Below are 18,711 nucleotides of genomic sequence, written 5' to 3' on the forward strand. Positions count from 1 at the left end.
CCGATATCTTTTACATTGCCGGTTACGTAAGATCCATGAAAGGCTCATCGCCCTAAGCGGCGGGAGACGAGAGTGACTTTAGGCACATCAGGCCACTTACTCATGCAACATCACATCAAGAGCATCAGAAGCAACAAATATTTGCCCAAAATTGACAAATCCAACCAACGTCTTGCAGATAAATCTATTCCCGTGAGCTTGAATATCGGTTTGTGCACGCATAAATGACTGAGTGAGGATTGTAGCATCCATGAGCAGGCTGTCTGTTCCGCTGTTGGATCTGTGGTTGACATGGCCTTAATTTGTCTCCGTGCACACTGCCAACACTCTCCCCACTCGCTGAGTGTCTCCAGTATTTATGTTGCTTCACAACAACGTGCACTCGTCTAGCCACTGGGCTGGAGACGGATGAGACGTTGACCCGAGCCTCCTTCAGGTCACCTAACAATGCAGAGTGACCACTACAGTGAATATAGGGCCCTGAAGAAAATAAACGGCCATTAATTTATAATTTGTCACTATAGCGCTACGCAGGGTTTCGTTCTGAAGGTTGCCGTCTGCGAGAAAAGATATTATTTTTAGAAAGTCTGCAATGTGTTTTGGAAAGAAGGGGTATTGAATGTTGTCATGGCAACTGTTAAGTGCTGTGTGCAAGAGTGTGTGTGTTTGTCCATGCGCTCGTGTTTGTTTCTGATGAAAGAGCAGAGCAAAGGATCAACTCCATCGTCCTAAATAAGATGACAGAGACCATGAGGACAGTGACCGGAGCTGTTTTTTTTAATTTATTTATTTTATTTTATTTTATTAAAGCTGCCTTATTGAATATGGCTTGGGCTTGCTTGGTCACTCCACAAACAAAACTGGTTGCACAGAATAAATTCTGATAGATTTTGTCTGGCAATTCACAGAAAATATATCCTAACTAAAATATAGAGAAGCTTTCATGGTGCAACAAAATAACACATTGCCAAGTGCCAAGACAACAAAGGAGAAAAAGTGGAAGGTCTTAGATTGGCCTAGTCAATCACCGGACCTTAACCCAATTATGAAATCCACCTCCTGAAAAGGAGACTCAAGGGAGAAAGCCCTAGAAACAAATTAGAACTGAAAGAGGCTGCAGTAAAGGTCAGGAAAAGCATTTCAAATGAAGTGAAATAGTTTATGGATTGCAGTTATTGCAAGTGTCAGAATCTGTGTCAAACGTCTATTAATCATTCCACATCATATTACTAAAGGAATGCAATTCAAATACTAAACTGTTAAACTTAATGGAAGAAAAGTATTTTGCAAATTGGAAATAAAATCATTGCAACAACCATATGGATTGGGGTGGCAATAGTTTCCTGCAGGAGGTAAAGGTCTTTTCTATTCTAAGCATCTGGCCAGGAGAGAGGGGAGGAGAGTGACAGGTTGCACACTCGGAGGAATTCACCTTTCATGGAAAAGCATGTTGCCACGGGTGACAGAGGGGAAAAAAAAGTCAGGGACTTGATAATGTTCTTGTTAGGAACTCTTAACAATGGAGATAAAAATACAAAGTACATATAAGTGCAGAGCACTTCTTGGTTAAATTCATATCTGATACTTGCAACATTATTGAGCTGAAAGAAGCACCGAAAAATAATAATTCCTGCACAATTGGGAATCATATCACTCCCGAGAAGCATGGAATAACTGCAACATGGTGTTGCATTTTGGAATGAAGTGCCCCAGCCTTTCATCTAATGTGGCTCTGGGAGCCAGTAAATTATTCCACAGCATGAGCTGAGGCTAGTTCGTATGCAGACACACTTCTTCAGCCATTAGTTTACATACTTTTAGATTCATTAATGGGGCGGCAACAGCCCGATGGGTATTCTTGGTCAGGGGCATCGGCAGTTTACGTGCCAGGAGATTTCAAGCATTTAAAAAAAAAAAAAAATTTGGGAGAGGGTCGGGTGAGGTCAGAATTTTAGGCATACTATCCCAGACATAGGAAAAAGACTGTATATGGTTGAAAAAGTTTTGAAGTTAATATATTTTACATCACAAAAAACCTGGCATTTGAACAGGGGTGTGTTGAATTTTTTTTTTTTTTAAATACCTTCTGGATTTATTTGTAACATCTGATAGGTAGTTGAACGATGTTGAAAATTCAATGGCTTGGTACAAAGTGAATGGACTGAGCCAAATGGAATTTTATTTCAGATTACAGCACTTAAGACCGTTGACAATGGGAACAAGACGAAAAGAGGATTTCTTTTTTCTTTTTTTTTCTCTCTCTCTCTCAAATGATGCTGTTCTTGAATATGGCCACACATACAAATAGGATGAACAAGAAAGAAACATCTGGATAAGGGCAAGTACATTCAAATGATCATCAACATGACCAAATCAAAATACACAAATGTCCACACAATGTCACTTTTTGCAAAGGTTGGACTATTTCATCAAAAGATACAATTCATTTGTCATAAATATACATGGACTCCAAAAGCTTTGAGACTTTCTTGTCCATACTAAGGCCAATCAAACCCGGTATTGCCTTAGATGCAAAGTCATCATATGTGTTGACATGCTGTTTTTAAATAGTTGAAGACAAATGAGGTGGAATCTGCCTGGATAACTTCATTTTGTCTGAATTAGCTCACAACGACTGGTGTTTGTTGCCTAAAAGAACCATAAAGCCACTGACTTTTTTTTTTTTTTTTATAATTCTAAACAGCATTTTATATTATTGTTAGTTTGCCTGCTCTGTAGTCTTCAGCTCATGCAGCATATTTTAGGCCATGCTAGATTGTCACAAGGAAGGGAGTGGTTCTTCAAGGCACAGCAAAATGAGACGATTGCAGGGTGGGGTGGGGTGGCGGGACATATTGCAATCATATTACATTCGCTCCAAAATTTTTGGACGGCAGCACTGTGTAGCCTATGATTGGTTTGCACATCTGCCTTACACTTTGGGGTTCCAATCTAGAGTTCGACCTTCCTGTGTCAGAATTGTTCTTCCCTTGCTGGATGCCACATAAGTGAGAATGTGAGAGTTTTTTTTTTTTTTTTATGATGGAGGTCTAAGTACTGCTTGAAGCAAACAAAATGTGAGTATTATTATGAATTTAGAGAATGACAAATTATACATTTTCATTTAACTCATCCGATGATTTAATACAAAAAAAACAACAACATCTATCTATGCCCGTGATATGTAGTGGCAGGAAGAACAATCACATGCTCTTCCACTAGATGGCAGACTTTTTGTGACATTTATGTAGTAGTCGGTGACTGGTGCTTTTTTTTTTTAATTATAATGAAAAAAACATCCCTTGGCTTAATGAAGATTGGGTAACATTGAACTACACAATCAAAAAGAGAATAATAAACAATGATCAACTCAATTCAACAATTCCAAAGAGCCAAAGCATGATCCCAATAACATACAGCGGTAAAAATAAATGCTGAAGTAAATACGACAAATGCCGTTTGCGCTAACGGAAGGTTGGAGAGTGTACATATCTTACAGTACATCTCTGCGTTACATTGCACCCTCCGTCTGTCAGCTCTCTCACCGCAGATGGCTTTGCAACTCGCTGCACCCTCGTCGCTCTCTGGCCGCCATCGACCAGATATCACTCCAGCCCGGATCGCTCTGTCAGTCTGGCAGGGCGAGCCTGCTCACACTACCCACACTGGTGGGATCTTTCACCTCCACTCGTGTGTAGCGTTTGTGACAGATATCCAAACACAGTTTGCTTTGAGTCGCTTGAGGGTAAAGAGTCATGGAGGAGGATGGAATTTATCGCCACTGGCCCGGTACTTTGGGTATATGAGACATATTCTGGATATGATAAGGTGGATCCAGTATTTTCATCACGTCCACTCAAGCTCCCATCGTTTGAGTAATCTCCACTCATGTGAGGGAGCAAAGTTGGAGTCTCAAGATCAAGCGGCGAGAGCAAACATGGCTTTGAAGCAACCTCAGGTGACGTGTTACACGTGGGAAGGGGAAGGTGGCATTACTGGTAGCCCACTGGGCTGTCCATGAGCGGGCTGGAGCGGGAAGAGTCGGGGGGGTCTTGGAGCCGAGTCTCACGGGTCTGGGTGTGTTCTTCCTCTCCCTCCTCTTCTTCTGTTGGGCCATGGGCTGAATTCTGGGAGCTGGCCATAGCGCCATAGCTGTGGTGGGCCGGGGAGGGCATGGGGGTCAACGCAAGCTCTGGCTCCAGCAGGACGGATGCCACAAACAGCTGAAGGCACAACAATGTATACGGGAGCTGTTACACTCAGTGGATGGGGTCACGGGATTCACAGAGGATTTGCAGTACAGTGGGAATTCCTTAGTGCAACAAAATCTCTTCCGTAACGCTTTGCTGGCTTCCAAGTTGATCCAAGTTCAGAACTCTTTTCGTAAATCCACTAAAGTATAATGTATACTCTTTCTGTGGCCCCGTACAGGCAATGTTTCAACATTTCAACATTCCTAACGATCATATTTTAAAATGTAAGTGCACGCTGCATCCTGTGGTACGAGTAGGGAAAAGTTAATCACCGTATAATAAAAAAGAATACAACTAAATAAAGTCAAACTTCGTAAGACGCCCAGACAATTACAATAAAGAGTGAACTGGAGGATGTTTGCAGAGTTATATTGTCACTTAGTGGGAAGTATTGGTGGAATTCAGTGTCGGAGGTTTATTGTTCTCTTGCCAAAATAATTATGCCTGGAAAAGGTTTGAAGTGAAGTTTTTGGTTGACATTTGAGGCATATTTTGTTTTGGGGGACACTATGAGTACACACGAATGGTGGACTCGTTTCAGGCGAAGTTCTAAAGAAATGATTTAAAAGTAAAACTTAATCATGCATATTGCTTAATGGCAAATTGTAAATGAAACAAGCAAAAACTGTACTTTACATTAGACGCGGTGGTCGAAGTGACTGTAGTCCTTTCTGCATCAGGTAGCGTTCTCTCTGCTGGTTGATTAGACATCTGAAATCAACACAAACATAATCTAGAAAGTTCAAATCAATCATTAAAAATAACCGTGCAGCCGAGGTTTAATCAAGCTGACCTGGTAGCTTGTCGACTTGTCTGGTTGCTTTTTAAGGCACAAGCGGAAAAAGGAAACGGCAATGGAGGAGAGCAGGGACACCAAAGTAAACAGAGTTATGGGATGCACTGCACCTGTGAAGTCATTCAAAATGTCACCGTGCAATCACGGCACGTCATAATGGAGCTGCGGGGTTATAATGAAGCAGTACCTAATCTGAGAACGGAGAAGAAGAGCAGCCAGAAGATACAGAGGATGGGAGCCAAGATGACCTGATGGATGGCGGCTCGATGGATGTGCTGGTTGAGCTTGGTGGGAACGTATGCATAGTAGATGTTGTAGCGGTCAACCATGTGTTTCAGGATCACATAAAGCAAACCTGAATGGGAGCAGTTGCACATATTTGATCAACATGAGACTTCAACTACAATCGATTCAAGAGAACATAAATGATAACAAAATAAAATGTCCTTAACATTTTATAATGTGTTCACTCTAAGATGTAGGTGTAAATTATAATAAGATATATTATAATGCCTTATAAATTGGCGTCTCCCTGCCCTCCATTTTATTGCAGAAGTAAATTGACGGCAATTGTTTGGCTCCCGCCATAGATCGGAGAACGAGTGGGTGTCTGGCATTTTAAAAATATGGCGCGTCTTAGTGTCTGGGACGAGGGCAGCAAATTTGCAGTCTGCACTGGACTGTCAGGCAGAAGCGGAGAGTGAGGCTTAGGGATTGACACACACACACACAAACACCAGGCTAAGTGTGTGTCACTTACCAAAGGGTGTAATAATCGGACAAGTGATGCTGTAGGTCACACTGACAGCAAAGATACACATGGTCCAGGCGTACTCCAGGCCAAATTGGAACTCATAGGTTTGACTCTGTATCATTACACATAAGCATACGAGAACTTGAGCACCAAATCTGGAAAACCCTCCAGAAGAGGCAACCGGCTCACCCGTTTGACATGAATACGCTCAGCCTGAGATTTTGCAAAGCACAGGCGAAGGCCATACACCGTCAGCGCCGGGATACGAAGCAGTTCCATAGCGGTGCCGATCAGCCCGGAAGTGATCACGTAGTTTACAAAGAATGCGCCGTTGTCGGGGAGAAAAACACACCTGCACGGACACAAAGGTGAGACTGATGTTCCAGAAATTGTTTTTTGAAATACGTATGCAGGACACGTTCTGCATCTTACTGGAATTTGATGTCCTTTTCATCTAGGAAATTGACATCAAAGAGCCAAGTGAAGAATAAGTCCAGACTAGAAAGGAAATATACAATACAAAGTGGTTAGCAAGCTCATTTGATCAAATGTATCCATGTTTCTGTGGACGTACCTGGATAAACCAAGCGATGGCAGGATGAGGACCATAAAAACCAGCAATAAAAAGCACTTGTGCATTGTGACTTGGTTCTCCCCAGATCTGAGAGAAAAAAATTATAAAAATACATCAGTCCTCAGAATCATAAAATGGAGTCCATCACATCTGACTTTTGATTCGAGGCACACTTATTTCCCAGCCAATCGCAGCTATTTAAATAAATAAAGCCTTTGTCGCGGGGTTGCAAAGTGACAAGATGCAGCACAAACAAACACAACGATAAATACATTCTATTTAGACTTCACAATCGAGCACTATTATCTCTGAAAGAACGTGTTCCCCCCCCCCCCCCATGTCATTAAATTGTTCATCTGTACCGCACGTGCCCAATGAGTGTACATCAATACCTCTGGAGCATCATTAAGAATGATGAATACATAATGAGAAATCACGCCATGGCGTATCAGTTGACTTGTTATGGAGCTGGCGGGCTCATTAGCACGGGCTAGGCTTTTCACTTCAGTAAACAGTTGATTTGCATTCGCTCCTTCACACATCACGCCTGCACAACACGTTTGTGGGGGTGGTTATGTAAAGACAGGGTGCTCATAGGTGTTGCATGAGGTTGTCTCCCCGTATGCGGCTGCTCCGCTCCGCCTCCCGCCGAGCGGTGACTGATGTGCGTATCGCTGGCCTCGCATGGAGATCTCTATGACAACCTTCCCAGAATAACAGCGCGAGCGGCGGCAGAAGGAAAGAGAGTAACGAGAGCGACGGGGTGAAAAGGAAATGGATGAAAAATGACAAAAAGTCAGAAGGAAGGAATAGACGTGAAGTACCTGGTCCAGTGGGACTCAAAGACGGCCGAGTAGTAGACAATAAATGGCAGCAGGACTGAAAACACCCACAGCAGGAGGGTTGGGAAGAACTGAGTGATGATAGGACTCTGTTGGGTAGAGAGAGACATGTGTTTAGACAAGCGGCAGCTTTAATCACACTTGGCCTCCTAATCTGACCTGCAGACTCTCCACGGGCCTGGTGACATTAAATTTGTCCATGGTGTTGACGATGATGGCGGGAGTGGTGAGGAAGAAGAGAAGTAGAAAGAGGAGGATGTTGAGGAGGACGCAGCGGAGCCACCAGCGGGATCCACACACTGACAGGTTTTCCCTGAGTGGGGAGGTGGATGGATAATGAGCTCAACTTGACTGTATTTACTAAAATAGGCCTGAAATAGCCAATAGAAAAAAAATAAAATAAAATAAACAACCTCATACAGATACATAAGTTCCATCTCAACGAGGCTCCTACCTCTGGTAAATGCAAAAAAAAGTGCAACCAATCAACATGAAGCATAAAGAGTCTTTTCTTGATTGCATATGCATCACTCTGGTGTTACATAATTTGCGTGGGGCGGCTTCATTTGCTGTTGGAGATAAGGAACATTAAAGCGAACCCAATCATCAACAGTTAGCAGTGAGCTTGATGTTAACCCTAAGAGAAGGCATGCAAAAACCCAGTTGATGTGATTTGCCTTTTCCTGAGAGCTGAGCCATTAAACAAGCTGCAACCAACAATAATGAGATGTCGGAATCTTAAAATTCAAATTTAAATTCACAGTTCCCAATGATCAGGAACATTATCAAACTTTCTCTGATTAAATGTGCAAAAAAATAATGCAGTCATTTGCACCAAGCGACATTTTTTTTTTAAATTGACATATTTCAAATGAACATTAAAAACAGAAAGTAGATAAATAACTGAAGATAGATTCTCAAAAACAAATACACGAGGGTTGACTGTAGTCAGCGCAAACACCAACCAGATGATGTCACTGGGAGCCGGTGCGTAGCTGATGCCCCACTGGTGAGACTGGACCACCGTGGTGATGCTGGACTGCTGAGGTCGTCTACGGCAGCGGACGCGACTGTAGTCCTTCACAATTCTGCAAAAACACAACACCAACAGCTGCAATCAAGATGTTCACTCTCAGGCCAAAAGGGTTAATGGCTTCCGGTTGACTCACACAGCAGTCATCCTCTCATCTCGAAAGGTCACAAAAGCGATGCCAAGCCGCTTCATAAAAATATGGTTCTTCTCAGCATTGAACTCATCTGTCCATTTCTCTTCTAACTCGCTGTAGTATTGTTCTGCATCCACCTGCAAAGTTACACTTGGTCCATCAGAGAAGCAGTTGTACTACATTTGAGCTGCAGCGTCACCTAGTGGAATTCTATTGTCAGTGCAGTCCAATCTATATCATGCAATATTTATGTAGTGTACCTTTTCAAAGCCACAAATGTCGCAGCAGAATATCTGAGCACACGGGTGGGTCTTTATCATGACCTTTCCCTCCTTTTGGGATTTTGTAGCAAAGTATAGCCTTCCTTTCATGGCCTTACGCCTGTAAAACCCAACATTATTAAACGTCATAAAATTCTGGAGTGGAATTATACATTTTAAAATGAGACTTTACCTCTCTAAATCCAGCCTCATCAGTTTATTGATGTCAAAACAGAAGCGTATGTCGGTGACAGTGCAACTGGGGTAAGCCTCACTGCAAGAAAAAAAGGAGACAATAGAACAATCATCTTTAATGTTATGCGGGGAAATTCAACTTTTGAATTGAGATATAAAAAAATGAAAAATAAATAAAAAGGAAAATATGCTTATTGAGATATAAAAAAAAATGAAAAAAATAAAAAAGGAAAATATGCTTACTGTAAGTGTTTGGTAATCAATCCTGGGTCGGAAATTTCTCTGGGTATGGATGTGATCATCAATGTTCTTGCAACCTGAAAATGCAAATAATGTGGACGACAGTATATTAGATTTTTTTATTCAAATTTCAGTCTGCCATGTCAATCTAATCCGTCCTGCCCTTCTATTCCCGATGGCCATGATGCACTTGTCTGTAACAATCTACTCACATTTAATAATAATAAACATCTAAAATCACCAATACGGCAAAAACACCTGACCTTCTCATCTTCTCTGTACTGCAGCCGTACGGCGTGGTGAGCCATACATAGGAACGTGATGACAAAGTAGACGAAGGCAAATATGGCGTGCAGCCACAGGAAGCTGTCCCTGTGCGTCCAAAAAAACATTGTTACAGTCTCAACTATCCATTTCACGGTTTACATAACATGAGCTGTCAAGCACGCTGCGTTAAACTTACTTTGCGCTAACATTAGCCAGTGTTGTTCTTCCAAAGTTCTCAGGACTGTCTTCTGTAAAAATAATGAAACGTGACAGAGAGAAACATTTTAATTGGACCTTCTCGTTTTGGTGAGGTGACCTTTACTATTTTCAGATACTTTGTGAAAGATCTCATCATCTAAGTGACAATTCTCACAACATTTGGTTACTCGCACTTATGCCCAAGTGTCTTAATTTGGTCGCCCTTTGTTTGCTGTTGCTATGGCAGTGTGTCAACTACCGATAGTTTGTTTAAATGACATGGGTGGCATGTTGCTCTGTGAGATGACAGTTAGCGGCAATAAAGTGGTTCTGTGGACTGCCCAGCTCCGCTTTGACCCCAAAATGGATCCTGCCTTCATCCTATTATAAGAATGGCTTGCTCAACACTTCCAATAAAATAAACACACAACTGCCAAAAGGCGTTTTCGCTGCTATTTAGCAACTCGGGTTTGTGTGCCGCCCAACCTTTGATGCACTGACGTGTATGTTGAGAGGAAACAAAGCTCTTCAATTTAAATTCTCAAAATTGTGTTCTATTAAAAATGGTCTGCTGACCTAATTGGGGTCTCAAGCAAAATTTTATTTGCGTTTCCCGCGGGTTCATGTTCTTGTTACTGATCATTCCGAACTGCTCCAGGAGATGTCTACTGCATTTTTGAATAGTTAGGTTGTTTTATAATTGCCAATTTAAAATGGTGCTAGCCCAGGTATCAAAACATTTCCATAAATCCATCATAGGAGAGCCAAAATACCCAAGAGATTCCCAGAAAAGTTGATTGGCAGGATCACAGCCAAAGACAGCAGGCAAACCACAGTCATGAGCAGGATGATGTGGCGTTGGAAGGACAAATAGGTTACGGCGTCAATGCCACACTTGCTGCGGATCTCCTCGTCCCTGCAGAAAAATAAATAAATAAAAAATCTGTGTCAGAGGGGCGTTATTAGAAGGAAATCCCAAATATATTAGAGTTTTAAATTAGATACGTCAGTCATTATGTATTAAGGTATTGTCTATTTTCACTCATCCGGTGTAAAGCTGTGGCACCAATGGTTTGGTGGTTACCAGACAGGAAGTTTGGAAAAACCAAGAATATAAAATAGAATTACAAAAAAAAAAAACAAGAAGAAGGATGCTGGTCTCACAACAGCCCACACACATGAAAAACTTACAGGGTGGCTTTACACTTTTCCCAGGGATCCCAGAGTTAGCCACTGGCACGAGAGCTAAAAACAGGCAACCAAACCCCACCATAACACTATGAAAACCAATGGACACCATGGAAATTGTTTTTTTTTTTACAACCCTGAATCTGTTATGTCAGTCAGAGTCAGAGCAAATACTCAGTGGGAAACCTTGGCACCAGTGGTTACATGAGGCCAGACGTGTTTGTTTTTGCTCATCAATGAGAGAGAACATGACTTTAGAATTTACGATGACATCAACTTTGAGGACAGAGCGCCTTGTCAAAAAAAAAAAAAAAAATCAAAGTCAAGGTCAACTTACTTCATCTGGTAAAGAGATGTGAGCCATGAACAAAACCCCTGGAACAACAGACACAAGCACAAGATTAGTTTTGAATGCAGTGTGCCAATGTCCACCTTAGCAGCTACTAAAAATATCACCACTAAGGCAAAACTCACCATGTCCTTGGTCTCGGTGTCAGAAGGGCTGGACTCTGAGGGAGATTTCTCCTTCTCATTCGGTTCTCCATAAAACAGGGACGTCAGGCTGAAATGTGAAAACAACAAAAATGATGAAGAAAAAAAAAAAAAATCCAATAAGCAGAAATGTCACTCCAGGCTAGGTTTAAATCATCTCAATTTGCAGCTATTGTGAGTATTTCTTGGGTGGACCATCAAATTAAGCATAATAATTAAACTAAAATATTTAATTTAATATTTAATGCATTTCCATCGAAATCATTTTTTTTTTACCAGGCTTAGATGATTTGAATAAAATGAAAAATGTCCATGCGTTAAAGAGCGTCTTATGCAGTACTGTTTCTAACCAGCAGAGAGCGCTATTGGCTGGAGCATGTGTGCTTTCATGGATTTCTTGTATGCCTCCCATGTTTCATTTTCCCAAGGCTTACCAAGGAGCAACTAATATCACCACATTCAACAGAGACATGGATTCACCTGTCGTTGTCCATCAGCAGAGCCAGGCGGCCATAGTCCCATGCAGCCTTCCTCAGACAGGAGAAGATGAGTAAAAGGAACTGGGGGGGGGGAACACAACCACACACATGCAGAATTCATTCCACAAAGACATATTTGCAAGAACAGCACAAAAATATCATTAGACTTGCATCATTTAATGATGCTAAATCGCTAGAAAAGACCTTGAATGATGTTGCAGTCTAATTTGTCCCAGTGGGACGCTCTAAAAGTTGTTTGACCCCCATAAAAAAGATTAAATGGCCACCACTAACCATTTCACATCTTTGTGATTACTATTAATAGAGTGTTCACTCTACTATAGCATCAATTCCTCAGAGGGGAAAAAAAATGGCGAATGAAAATAGAAGAAAACATGACATTCTAAATGAACCATTGATTGCAATTCGTGTAATATGAGCAGAATAAGAAACTACTATTAAAAGATATCTTGCTCCATTTCCGTACGATACGGTTGTCGTGGAAACTGACAGCCAGGTCAATTTGCACACACAAATATAGTAACATGCCGTGCACTCGACCGATACGGTCAATAGTTAAATTGAAAAGGCTCATTATTAAATGAGTAAAAAAAAAAAAAAAGAAGCAAATTTACTCCAATCTGATAAAAATGGGATGATATAGAATTGTGGGTTAAAAATAGATCATTCAGGTGGATTTTGTGTGAATATCAAACAGAAAGATGAATGGAAAAATAACTAAAAATGCTGATGGAAGTCCAATTTCAATTACGGCCTTAAATCATTTACTCTTGAGGACATTTAGGAGAGATGATGTTAAAATGAGCTGTTTCTTCACATCCATCGACTATCTGTTATTTTATTTGTCTTGATGTGTGGGCACATACTCCTCCAATAACCTCAGATGATTTATTCTGTATGATGATGGAATTGATGCAGAGGCGTGCTCCTGCCACCTAGGGGAGAGCATGCTTTGACTCATGTTTGTCATTAACAGACAGTGCTCAAGCCTCTGTCGTCGCCTTGACAACCAACAGTGATGAAATGAGCCAATTAAACCATGGAGGTAGCAGATTGAGAGTGATATCAGAGCAAAATGGATCCTGACAAGTCCCTGAAAGCAGAAACCAGTTAGCTGACAGCTGAGAACCGAAGACTATTATTATCTGAAAGAAAATAGCCTTGTGTGCATTTTTTATTCCAGCAGAAAAAAAGAAATAATTTAACATGTGACTGTAATTACTGTGGCACTTTGAAATGTGTTTTTGTTCCTGTTCACGCTTTTCTACATTAAGCCTGAAATACTTTGAAACAAATCTATTCACAGCAGCAACATTTGTCACAGTTGAGGAGCCCCCATTACTGAAGGAGTCCATTTATAGCTCAGATTTGATTTCAGAGGCTTTCTCTGAGCAGAATGAGCTTAGCAAAGGGAATACAAAAACAGAATAGAGAAATTTTTAGATTTCCACAGAATCAAATGCATCAATCTGACACTCAAAAGTGAACATCGTGATGCTGGTTCATTGCAACCTGTGGTGACGAGTATGCAATGCTCACCATCCACAGGACCACATTGACGGCCAAGACGGTGGGTATCCCCCCAAAGGGGAGACCCTGGAGGACACTGCTGCGAGAGTGTGAGCGGTAGCATCTCTCCGCTGTGCTGTTCTCGTCTTCAATTAAATCCAGGAGGCCCGGGACACTCAGCACCACAGGCCTCCCTTCTACAGGGGGCGCTCTGGATATGAACAGCGCAGCCATCAGCACTGGACCATACCTGGACAAATAAAACACAAGGAATGAAGAAACGAGTGGTCTGAAGAAGTAGTGGAAAGATATTTTTATTTGATTTCATATTTTATTTTCATGAGGAGCTATTGAAAAATGTTACTTGCTAATCATGATCTCGAAACCTGTTATGGGCATTTTTAATTGAGATTGGATGGTTCAGCCTCATGATCATTAGATTCTATTAGCAGCCATTGATTTGTCTTTTTCTCAGCCTGATCAATTCAATTGAGGTGTCACATTAAAAAAAGAGACAAATCAATATGCTAGTCTTGAAAACCTTGTCTGTTGCAGGGAGATGCCGTATTGTTGTTGAGAAAATGAAGCGGCTTAGTTCAACTATAAAATGGTTTGTTGACTCAACTGTATATTTGAACGGCTGAGTGCTGCTTTTTTTTTTCCGCATGCAAAGGATATGATCATTCACGCTGTCATGACCACAGACACGAAGCAGAAATAATGCACGGGCACACACAAGATCAATAGTCATAGTTGTTCCTTTCTGTAAAAATATTGCCGTAATGACAAAGCATGACTTCAATATCACATTCCCCCGTGCAAAATCATTGAATGAGAATACAATACAAATTATATTTGTTACAACCCAACACGACAAAGAAACACCATTCGAGAACTAAATATGATGTAGAAATGATAAAGAGCTGAAAGAGCTTAGTAGTCTTCCAGCGATACCAAACTCCACCTCCAAAAAAAAAAAAAAGAGCAGGATGTTGACCACCGAGTGGATTCACGCAACATTTGGCCACCGGGTGACTCAGCATTTTCCACGCTGTGGAGATCACACGCTTCAAAAGCTAAACGGTCCAGCACGCTCGCTCTCATCCCGTCCTATCCATTTCTTTCTCACCCTTTTGAACTTGAAGTTTATCTAATCCTCTCCCTCCTGCATTTCACCAAAGCCGAGGCAGCAGATGTTATTAATCTCGCAAGGCAGCGTGAGAGGGGAGTCTGTGTTGTGCTCATATCCCAGGTGCTAGATAGAAGTTTGTATCTGACAAGAGCAAACTGCCCCCAAATAGCTGTGTGACCTAGGAGGTCATCTCCTAGGTGACAGACAAAACTGAGTGTGATTCAGTGACACCCCGCAACTCTTCAGCTTAGTGTTCCAGTAAAGCCGTGGCTACCGCATCCATTATCTCTGAGCATCGTTACTTTATCCTCATTAACAACCACTGAAAACACAAAGTCACTCCTCATACTAGCAATTTGGCATTGTCAGCAAAAAAGGTCACACGCGGGCAAAAAAAAAGGTATGCGATCATTCCTGCGGACGTACACAAAAGCACGGCATGATGCCCGACTTGTGGAGCGAAAAAGGGTCACCAATGGATCCATCATTTTTCTTGCGAAGGCAGAATTGAAGCAAAAAAAATGTAGCTTAATTAGATTACTGGATTCAATCGGTACTTAGAGTTGGAACTGAAACGGCTACAAGAAGAAAAAAAAAATCCCTTTTTGTCATGCATGAATTTAAAGTGACATCCAAACGACAAATAATCCAGTTATCCTATTAAAAAACATCTCTCAAATCAAGCACCAATCATTAAGTTCTTGGACGGATCTAGACAGGCTCTGTTGTCAAACAAGATTCATGACCTGCCTGGAAGAGATATTAGCATGTTTTGCCAGAGAAATGAACCATAAATAAAAATGGACGTCCGTGTGGGCTCTCAAGCCTGTGCACCTAATCAAGTGCCAGTCACTCAGAGGGAGAGAGCAGACTACCCTCGGGGCCATCTTGCAATTAGCATGAAATTAGAGAGCTTCAGAGTTGTTGTTCCCTGTGTGACAGCCCCGACTGTAACCTTTATTTAACACTACGGCAACTGAGCAGTAATTATTTATTTTTTTTTTTTAGCTCAATATAAACTCGATCAAATATACCTATTACGAGTCAATACAAAGCACGGGGTGAAAAAAAATTCTCAATTTTGATTGACACTGCCAGAGAGATATTAAGATCATAGATCAGAATGTTTATAATAGTGATTGTGTTTTAGGTCAATTTGACAAGATGAGAGAAAAGTACGACACATTCATAGAGGTTTGTAGCGTGGATGCGTGAAATGGGCGGGGTTAAATGACGACAATCAGATCATACCGCATCAGGCCGAACGAGCTTCGGCATCACGATGAGCAATGACTACTCACTCCAGCCATGCAAACAAACCAAACACCTGCTTCCTGTCGAGCTGCACATGCTCAGTAGGGCCCCAGGGGAGCTGCTGTATGGACAACACTCATTAGAACCCATCTGGCATCTTGGTACGACTTGATTCCGGCATGCATTGAAATTGCAACCACAACATCTTAAATGCTGTAGATTCCTTGACAACTCACAAAACCTGCGCTAGCATATCCGGAGAAAACATGAGTCACATTATTGTTGGTGCCCAAAAAGTGCTAACACTGCTCATTACAACAGACAACACCTCTGAGACGTCTCTTCTATTCATCGCTAAAACGCAGCCCATTTTGATGCAACACATCACAGTCCAAATCCAAATGAATGTTGTTGTTTTTTTTTTGTTTTTTTTTTAAAAACCATCGCGGCAACCTAAATGTCACATTTAAATAACATTCAGTGTCATATTTATTTAGCTTGTTATTCTCCAGCTGTCTGGGATCATTTCTACTCTATTCACCGAGATGGGAAAATGACCTTAAAATGAACACACTGCCCTAATTGAATCATTTGCTGTTGACTAATGCACTAATACAGCTGATTTCATCCATTCAAACTATTTCAGGTGAAAACATTTGCAAGATAGCCGGGATGATGATGATGATGTTAATTTTGGTGTAAAAAACACATAAACAAACCGCCGCTGTCACAGGACCAGAAAAAAAAAAAAAAGCACTTGGCTGACGTATGTTGCATTAAGAATTGAACTGCCACTACTAATTGCCACTTAACACCCTCAAACTAGAGTCTAGTCAATAGATCTGAAACTTATCCGCATTTCGTGGACTCGAAACCATAAAAAATGAATCCATTCAGTTTGAACTCGTTTACAGCCTCGAGAAAAACAACATGACGTTAGCTGTACTGTGACAGCGCATGATTCTGCTCACTACAACACTGACATGGGAAATAGGAGATATTTATTGACAAACAGATCAACCCCAATCTCTATTCTGGCTCCCTCCACTTGTCTCATCTTGCTGAAGTGCAAGTGGAACTGTTCACATACTTGTGGTGCTGAAGGATGACAAGCGTTTAACACACCATAACACAGCCAGTCAGTCAATAACCATGCACAATGTTTGAATCTTGAAATATTCATGTTTGTATGGTGCTTGAAAATGACCAGCATAATATTGAAACTCTTGTGTGACATCCTTAGATTAATTATTAAAGCAATAATATAAAAGACAACATAGTGTATTGGTTAATAACAAGTCTCTGTGTCTCTGTTTAAATAACACAATCCTAATCAATGTTTTACTGGTTCAAGATTTCCATATCCAGATATTATTTGCATTACATATTAGCCATTTTTTCCCCTCAGAAGGAGCAGCAGACGAGGCACTTTTGAGAACAAAACAAATCATCAACAATAAATGAGAACTCACCAACTATTGAATTATCAACAATTTTGATCATCACACTCGTTGACTAATCCAGCACTTTTCTGTGGATTGATTTTTAATTACCAACCTTGTCTGCACCTTACCAAACCAGCCTTGTGGTTCTGCCAGGAATCCCTTTTGTCCCCTAATATTTCTTCCTTAGTATGTGTGAGTTTCCCCTTCCTGCTATCTATGGATCATGTAGCATGAACCCCACCCAAATCTGCACTCTCTGTCTGGATTTTAAATTGAATTGCGTGACAACTCACTAATTTGTCACTCGTGCAGCTTTTTTTTTAAATAGTCGTCTGGTGTGCTGCATTTAGGTTTTACACACACCCAAGTCATCAAAACATTTAATCTATTGCAATTGATTCCTATAGTTTCATCATCAAATTGTGAGCAGAGTGTTGACATAAAATTCAAAGCAATTATCTTGGATTCAACAGGTCAAGCTACTCACCAAATTATGTATTTATTCGTGCATGTACGTTTCTGCAAACAAGACAGATAAAGGACACAACGTGGTTTAATGACTAAATCACAAAAGGCTTTTATCTACTAAGGGGGACCTGGCAGATAAGAAGTGAATGGAAAGCAAATAATGAAGTGCAACGAGGAGGTGGCAGGTTGTATTAAAAGAAAAAAGAAGAAGAAAGAAGAGCCTGTTTGGGGTGTAGCACGTTGCCAGAGACTTCTTCACCCTCGCCATATGACCACGCACGCATTCAAAAAAACCAAACACTGAATATGATGTCATCGCGTTGCAAAAGTCTAGATTCCATCAGTAGTCCTTTTAAACAGGATTGTGTCCGATCTTTGAAAGCGACCCCTCGCCCCATCCTTCTCCTGCTGCAACGATCACCAACTGTCTACACAACCACCAGCCACCTACCTCAACTTGATCAAAAACGGTTGCGACATAAATAGGGCAATTAAACCCACCGATGCGCTTTTTAGTCAGTGGCTACAGAAAAAGGTCCAAATGAAGATCACTCACCTCAAAACGCACGCTTGTGGGCTGGCGTGATTGAAAGGAAGGAGAAGCTGCTGTAGTGTTTTTGTCTTCTCCAGCCAAGAAATACAAGAAACTCCCACCTTCCCAGGGACCGTCTGAAAGTTCATCACCTGCCAGCGCGCATCTCTAAGGGAGTGTCAAGAAGTAAACGAATGAAGAGTCCAGGATTATTTTTTAAATTGATGATAGGCAAAATAATTGCAAAACATTGCAAGCTGGAGGTGGCATACCTACTCACACTGTGTACCTCAGTAGAAATACAGATATTTATGTATAATGAGTGGTAGAGGTAGGCTTACAGGTTCAACAATTAGGAAGTACCGAACTGAATTATATCCTTTATTTCAATAAAAGCTAAAATGTAAATGTGTGTAAGTGTACTTAATTACAAAAGCAAAATATACTCTACGGGCAATTATATACGTACAAGTCATTCTAAGATTTCAGAGAGGCTACAGTGCTACCTGCTGGAAAATAGTCTACATTGCACATCCAGCGCTAAATTAATAGGGGGAGGGCACACTTTGGTGACAAAGGGCTTTATTTATGTTTTTATTTTAATGTGATCGGGCCATCTAATCATCAATGAGGCTTAAAATGAATG

At 41.1% G+C, this 18,711-nt stretch overlaps 1 protein-coding gene across 1 annotated transcript; it reads right to left on the bottom strand.

Annotated features, from left to right (window-relative positions):
- Window positions 1-2,116: 2,116 nt before the first annotated feature.
- tmem63c (transmembrane protein 63C) lies at window positions 2,117-18,208 on the bottom strand. The gene is made up of 23 exons (XM_085932495.1): window positions 18,090-18,208; window positions 13,265-13,484; window positions 11,706-11,785; window positions 11,208-11,295; window positions 11,071-11,108; window positions 10,319-10,461; window positions 9,544-9,595; window positions 9,344-9,452; window positions 9,084-9,157; window positions 8,839-8,919; window positions 8,646-8,766; window positions 8,389-8,522; window positions 8,185-8,307; window positions 7,379-7,532; window positions 7,202-7,308; window positions 6,378-6,464; window positions 6,236-6,301; window positions 5,993-6,155; window positions 5,810-5,915; window positions 5,237-5,404; window positions 5,047-5,159; window positions 4,890-4,964; window positions 2,117-4,223 (listed from the first exon to the last, which is right to left on the bottom strand). Exons 2-23 carry the CDS (start codon window positions 13,466-13,468, stop codon window positions 3,993-3,995), a joined length of 2,517 nt encoding a protein of 838 aa, XP_085788621.1. The 5' UTR covers window positions 13,469-13,484; window positions 18,090-18,208; the 3' UTR covers window positions 2,117-3,992.
- Window positions 18,209-18,711: the final 503 nt, after the last annotated feature.

The sequence above is a fragment of the Syngnathus leptorhynchus genome, chromosome 15 (genome assembly GCF_054491065.1).
Source record: "Syngnathus leptorhynchus isolate UIUO chromosome 15, UIUO_Slep, whole genome shotgun sequence".
NCBI classification, from domain to species: domain Eukaryota; kingdom Metazoa; phylum Chordata; class Actinopteri; order Syngnathiformes; family Syngnathidae; genus Syngnathus; species Syngnathus leptorhynchus.